This window comes from Antrostomus carolinensis, unplaced genomic scaffold (assembly GCF_000700745.2).
Source record: "Antrostomus carolinensis isolate BGI_N321 unplaced genomic scaffold, ASM70074v2 scaffold5559, whole genome shotgun sequence".
In the NCBI taxonomy this organism is placed as follows: Eukaryota; Metazoa; Chordata; class Aves; order Caprimulgiformes; family Caprimulgidae; genus Antrostomus; species Antrostomus carolinensis.
Window position 1 is genome coordinate 6,280 of NW_010336312.1, and position 6,860 is coordinate 13,139.

The window sequence follows — 6,860 nt, forward strand, 5'->3', positions numbered from 1 at the left end:
CCCTCTTGGGGGCACAGTGGTCGCTTGGAGCAACCCCTCTGTGCAACACAAGATCAGGCACCCAGCCACTTGCACTGTTTGGGCTCAGCACTTTGGGAACAGCTGAGAAAATTCTAATTCTCTACAACTTGCACAACAACAACATAGTCCCAGACCTGTTACATGGTTAATTGTGTCCTGTCCAGAAGAGGGATACCAGATGGATCAAAGTTACCCTAGGTAAGGTGAGCTGATCTAAAACTTGGTCTCAGCAGGGCCTTCTCTTCCACTTGCTTTTGTTTTCTTACTGACCCCAAACATTTTTCGCATCTCTTCCCAACGTGGTGTTATTGCTGGACAGAGCAGGGAGAAGAAAGGAGATACTCAGTAGACTTGGCAGCACCAAGACAACCACACTGGGAGGGCTCCAAGCATTCCCCAGACACCCTCGGCAGGCTGCTACCGCCCAGAAGGCAGTGACAGGTTTCCCCAGAGGTGTTACCTACTGTTCATGCTGCTTTCTACTTCCCACTAAGATCAGCACCCAACATCCTCCCTCAGCTCCTTGAAATTTTGCCCAGGAATCTTCTCTGCTAAAAGCATCATCTGCACTGGGACAGGCTGGCCCTGGCATGGAAGGTACTTGCTAACAAGCCTCAAGACTGCAGCCAATACGCCAGGGACTCCCATGGCTGTAAGAGCAGAGCTTGGCATCTCCTCTTGCTGGGCAGCCACAACCTTGCCCATCCCCTTCCCACCTCATAGCACCATCGTCTGCACTGGGCAGAGAACAGATCAGAGGGGAGTAAATTTGGGGTAGAGAGACACAAACAGCATCGCCTCCTGGAAGACAAGCGTGGAGCTGTGGCTAGCTCTGGAGAGTAAAGCCACTGTGCTGAGTCATGGATGAAAGCTCCAGAGAGATGCTGGGAGGCTGCCACCCTGTCCAGAGTCCTTCAACACAAACAGGAAAGACACGGGGAGCAGCTGCACAGCTCATCCCACTCCTAGATGGGAATGACAACTTGCATGTGTTTTGGCAGAGCAGCTGCTCAGCAAGGCACCCTGGACAGACTGCTCACCCTGGCGGCACTGAGGGTGCTCCCTGGCTGATGGCCAAAGCTGGTAGGAGCTCTGCTGCCAGAAGAAACTCTGGATTGTGAAGGCAGCAGGGGGAGGGAAGCCAGCCTGGCCCAGCTGCTGCTCCCACCCTCCTTGCCCACCACTAGCTCACCTTGGCCTTGTTCTGGACAGGCAGATACAGCTTGAACTCAGCGGGGAGCTCGTCCTCTGAGTAGAGCCGGTCAGAGAAATACACCCGTCGGATGCGACAGTTGGCGTGGATCTGAGAGTCAAAACAAAGAGTCAGTCCATTTTCCATATGCTCTTCCCACATCCAGCTTCACTGTCACGCAGCAGCCTGGATTCCTTGGCTCAGCAGCTGGCGAAGAGACCTCATTGCCCCTCTCCGAATCTGACAGGGCATCAGAGAAGAAACACTGGCCCATGCCCTCTGCTTTGCGTTAGATGCTCTCTCCAGCGATGCAAGCTGGCTCAAGAGATTTGGCCAAGCTCTGGCATCTCTGCAAATTAAGATCTGCCTTAGTTGCTTAGAAGGTTCTTTGCTGTGAACCCACCTCTGCTTCTCCACTGGTACCCGCATTTGCTAGATCACTCTCAGCCTCAGCTTGCTGCATTTTTCACGCTCCCTCTTCAGGGCCTCCCTAAAGTCAGGGATGAGACCATCCAGTCTGCACCACCTCCGCTATCAGCTGGCAGCGAAGGAGTCGCTCCAGTCCCCCTCATGAGTATGGGAGAAGGCAGACATTTCCCAGCTGACTGCCTGCTCATCTCAGGGCAACCCCACAAGGCACTGCAGCTGTCCCATCACACTAAGGAACAAGTGTGCTCCGCACACAAGCATTCCTCAAAATAACGCGTGCCACTGGACACCGCCAACGTGAATCCCTAGCACAGGGGACAAGTTTCACGTCCTCAGGGGGAACAAACACTATGTCACCTCTGGTCCAAGGGGCTTGGTGAAGGCAGGGTCACTCCACCTGCACTAGGAAACAAGCTTGACTGGGAATATGTACAGACCATAATACCCTGGGTCTTTTTCCAGCCAGACTCCCACCCGTCCAGTCGCTGTCTGCCATACCTGGACAGTGAGGCACCACTCGGCTCACTCCTAGCAGACCTCCATGCAGCAGGGCGCATGGCACACCGCAGGGAGCTTTAGGAGGACTGCAACTCCTACCCTAACTGACAGCCAGCAAAATAAACAAGGTGGAAATGGGCTCCTTCATCCCAGCCTGGTCCAGTGAAGTGAGGCAGCACCAAGACCTCTGCTGTCTCCGTCGGGCCTTTGCTCCTCTCTCACTGTGCTTTGCAGAAAGCGGGATTGGCAAAGGAACCAGTCAAGGCTAAACCCGGATTCCCAACCTACAGCAAGGCTGCCCCAGGCAGCAGGAAGGCTACCAACCATTGGTTTCTGCGGGCAGGACATGCTTGCTTCTCACCTGAACTCTCAGGGTCTCAATGTAATTTGTCCCGTACGCCCGGCGCGTGAAGTCCGATAGGTTGAACTGGATTTGGTTCCAGCCATCGTCCAGCCGCATGGGCATGGTGCAGATGAAGGGCTTCACCCGAGTCATGCTCTGGTAGTTACTTGCCCGGAAACGCCGGCGTACATTCTTATCATCCAGCACCTGGGGCAAGGAAGGAAGGCTGCTGACCCAGGCATCAGGGGCACCCAGCTCCCCAAGACAGCAGCTGTTCTAGACTCAGGCTCTACCCGTCTCTGAGAGAGGGCTCTCCTACTCCCACCCCTCCATTTCACAGCAGAAGTCTTTTTAACACGGGAAACAGACCCATTTTCAGAAATAGCAACAATGTGCTTGGGAGCTGACTGACGCCCCCACAGCGGCAGAAGACCTGACACATCACACAGCCAAGAAAGCAAAACTGTTTTGGGGACCACATGCTGCCTGGGACAAGTTCCAACATACTGCGAGCTCCCTGGCACCTCCCTTACTGGTCCCCGGAGGGGCCTCCCCGCTGTACGCTCCTCACCTGCACTTCAAAAGTGAAGTATTTCTTCAGGTTCTTGATGATCATCACTAGGAAAGGTAGTTTGATGCCCAGGGTCTTTTTTGGGTCAGCAGGGCACGTGATATATGTGGTACTGAGAAGGACAGAAAAATGCTTTAGGATCTCATAGGGCACAAAGCACACAGACAAGTCTCTCCCTGGACCTAACGCAGTCTTGGAGGACAGGCAGAAAAAGATAGCCATGATCCTAAGATCTCAGCAACAACCAGGGCTTCCTGTAACATAAGGGAGAGTTTCAGAGGTAGCTGCAAGGAGAACAAGAAAAAAGGCCCAAAGAATGCATTTCAAATCCCACTTTTCTCACCCAGGGCATGAAACACCTTCACCTCCCCCATTTTAAGGCCATGTTAGCACTGTCTCTTAACACAACCTCCTCTTACCCTTGACTGAACAGGTAGAGCCCTCCAGAGCAGAGCAGAGGCCCTGCGTGCTCTATATGGCTGGGAAAACAGAGGTCATGAGCTCTGGAAGTACACCTCACGCCTGGCAAGTTCTGTATCAACACATCTTGGGAGGAAGAGAAGCGTTGGCTCAGCCTGTCTGCAGGAGAGGAGTCTCCACTGCCCTTATAAGGAGCTCCCTGCTCTGAATCACCCCTGGAGAAGCCTTGGAGACTCTGAACCCGCTCATGGAGCTGGCGTCTCTCTACCCGGTCGATGGGGATGAGGTTGCTAAGTGAAGCACCATAAGCAACTCCCCTCATAAATCTCCCTTTGATCTTCCTGCTGTCGGGAGAGCGGCAGAGCAGGCCTGAGACAACACATGATGCAGAAGGCAGAGTGCTGCTTTCTCAGTCACTGGCAGCACTGACTGAGGATGGGATATCGAATATAGCTTTTTTCCCCCCATGTGATGGAAGAATAACAGGACTTTATTTTTCATCCCCTAGCCCTACTGAGAGCTCTACAAGTCCACGCAGGGAAAGGCATGATACAGTGCCACAGAGGGGTATCAGTGATCTGACCCTAGATCGTATTCTTCAATTTACTGACAAAGAGTCTGAAGGAGTCGCCTGCTGGGCCCTGACATCTTTCACTCTGCTCCAGGGCCAAGCCCCCAGGGTACACTAGGGCAGAAGAAGATGCCTTCTCCTACCTGACATTAGTTCCTTCAATCTCCAGCACCAGCGACTGAATGTCATTGTCGGTGATTCGCTTGATGTGGCCATTGCGCACCTGGAAGAAAAGCGGGGCAGAGCGCACAGACGTTACTTGAGAGGGAAACAAGAGGCAACCACAGCTCCACTGAGAGTGGGGAAAAAGATCCCAGGAGGACCCATCTACATTCACTTGGCTCCTACTGTCCTGCACATCGCTGTTTCCAAGGCTTTGATCACCAACCCAGAGTGCCAGGACTCCAAGCAAGAGTTTATGGGCCAGCATGCTGCACACACACCGACTGCAAGACGTTGATCTATCAAAATATGCTCCAGCAAACACAAGCGACTCAAGCCTCATGTCAGGGGTCCAAATAAACAAACAGAAAAGTGTCAGAGCAAGATCAAACTCAAGTGGGATAAGGGAAAACAAAACAAGTATGAGCAATACAGAGGCAAGGAAAGGGAGCCACCAGCCAGCCACCAGTCACCAAGAGGTCTTGGTCTCTGCTGGGCATGGCTGACTGCCTCTGTGGAAGAGCAGGACCAGATGAGAGTTTGCTTAAAATTCTTCCTAATTACAGCACGCACAAGCACAGAGCCACCCTCTGCTCTGCTGAGTTGCACAGGGATTTGGCTACTCGGATGCAGCCAGCTCCCCACAGAGCTCAGGGAAGCTAGGGCTGGAACCAGGAGCCAACACAAATTCATTTTTCTCCACAAGCAAGGTGGCTGAATCCCAGGGTCTGAGGATTTACTTTTTTAATGAAGCGGCGCACTTCCCATCAAATTTATCTCCATTTAAAAGGCACTTTAGATAATCAAGCCCTCTGCTTTTCCCCAGTGCTAGACCAGCAAATTTCAACACTCCTTCCGGCTCGGGCTGGAACCAGGAGCCAACACAAATTCATTTTTCTCCACAAGCAAGGTGGCTGAATCCCAGGGTCTGAGGATTTACTTTTTTAATGAAGCGGCGCACTTCCCATCAAATTTATCTCCATTTAAAAGGCACTTTAGATAATCAAGCCCTCTGCTTTTCCCCAGTGCTAGACCAGCAAATTTCAACACTCCTTCCGGCTCCATGAATTAATTTCTTTAGCACCTATCACCGCTGCTAATATATAGGATACATTAAGCTTCTAATGGGATGGTTCCAGCCATGAGCTACAAAATGATTTACAGGTTTAGCAATTCATCTTCAAAGTGCACTTCTTCAGAGGGACCTACCTGGGTGATGTTGCATGCATTTGCTGGAAGAAAGAGATAAATGCTGTGAGAAGCCCAGCCCCTGGCTTGTCTCTACACTAAGCAGTTTCAAGAAACCTCAGCCTGGATCACCCAGCTGCTGCTGATAAGCACAGAAGCGCAGCTCGCCCTGCCAGACTGCTCTTCACTGCTTCAAGCCCGCACAGATACTTCCAGAAAACATGAAGCTCAGAGAGAGGATCCTTACAGGATAACTGTATCTCTCCTTTGCATCAAATGCAACTCTCATGGATTTATAGATCTGTTCAGGAGAAATCAGCCTCTCTGTATTTGAAGCAGTGATTGGCGTATGGAAGCCACAGAGATACAGCATGCAGACTTCACCTAGGGAAATAACCCTGCCTAAGCAGGTGACAGTAATGCACAGCAAAGCCTGCCTCCATGCCATGTGAGACAGCTTTCACCAAGGGGCTCCACAGAGGGGAGAACGTTCAGGTCTGGGCTTCTCTGGAGAGGGCAGTAACAGAGAAAACAGCTAAACATGCTTTAAACCAATTAGTCAGCAGTGTTTCTATCTGCAACCAGGTCCCCTTCCTTAGCCTGTGAAGGCTTTCCTTCCCTAGATTACAGGGACAATGAAAAGAAGCAACTCTTCTTCCTCAGCATTGCCAGAAACAGGATGAAGGACAGTAGAAACGAGAGGAGATAAGTACAAAGCAGGGCCAGGCTGCAGCACAGCCCTTCCTCGCAGCCCGGCCTAGCTGGCTGGAAGTTTTTGTGAGCTGCACTCCTGCAGGGAGACAGCGGCCAGGTCGTGGAGTCACCCTTCCACACAAAAGCCAGCCCAGCTCGCCTCACGTGCCCGGAGCCAGCGCCAGCAGGACAGACACAGACATTTGGAGCGTGTCATCCCGCGCTGGCTGGGTGGGTGGGAAGTCCAACCGCCTGGCCGTGTCGCTTAGATAAGGCTGAACAGCATCAGAAGTGCTCACTGCCAACAGGAGGGGGCTCAAAGCGCTGCCCTCCAGGAGCCGGTGGTGCCAAACGCCCCAAGCTCAGCCCCTCGGCTCGCTCCAGAGCCCGCTCCCCCGCCAGAGGCTGAGCTCACCTCCTGCCTGCCTTGGGGACCACCGCCCTGATGGAGGACACCCCTTGGTTACAGCCAGAGGAGCACTTCTCTTCCCTTGCCACCTCCGGGGATCACAGAATCAAAGAATGCTTGGGATTGGAAGGGACCTCAAAAGATCATCTGGTCCAACCTAGTTCACCTACAGTAGGTCACACAGGAAGGCGTCCAGGCAGGTCATGAATGTCTCCAGAGAAGGAGACTCCACACCCTCCCTGGGCAGCCTGTCCCAGGGCTCTGTCACTCTCACAAGTTTTTCCTCATGTTTAAGCAGAACCTCCTATGCTCCAGTTTGCACCCATTGCCCCTTGTCCTACCATTGGGCATCACTGAGAAGAG

At 52.7% G+C, this 6,860-nt stretch overlaps 1 protein-coding gene across 1 annotated transcript in view; it reads right to left on the bottom strand.

Moving 5' to 3' along the window:
* Positions 1 to 39: 39 nt before the first annotated feature.
* Positions 40 to 6,860, bottom strand: part of CFAP20 (cilia and flagella associated protein 20) — a gene marked incomplete at its 5' end in the record, with an annotated part of 7,477 nt that continues 656 nt past the window's right edge. The window contains 5 exons of the mRNA XM_010174787.2: positions 40 to 332; positions 1,214 to 1,324; positions 2,502 to 2,690; positions 3,055 to 3,166; positions 4,189 to 4,268. Of these exons, the coding sequence (XP_010173089.2) occupies positions 327 to 332; positions 1,214 to 1,324; positions 2,502 to 2,690; positions 3,055 to 3,166; positions 4,189 to 4,268 (498 nt within the window). The remainder of the gene's footprint in view (positions 333 to 1,213; positions 1,325 to 2,501; positions 2,691 to 3,054; positions 3,167 to 4,188; positions 4,269 to 6,860) is intronic.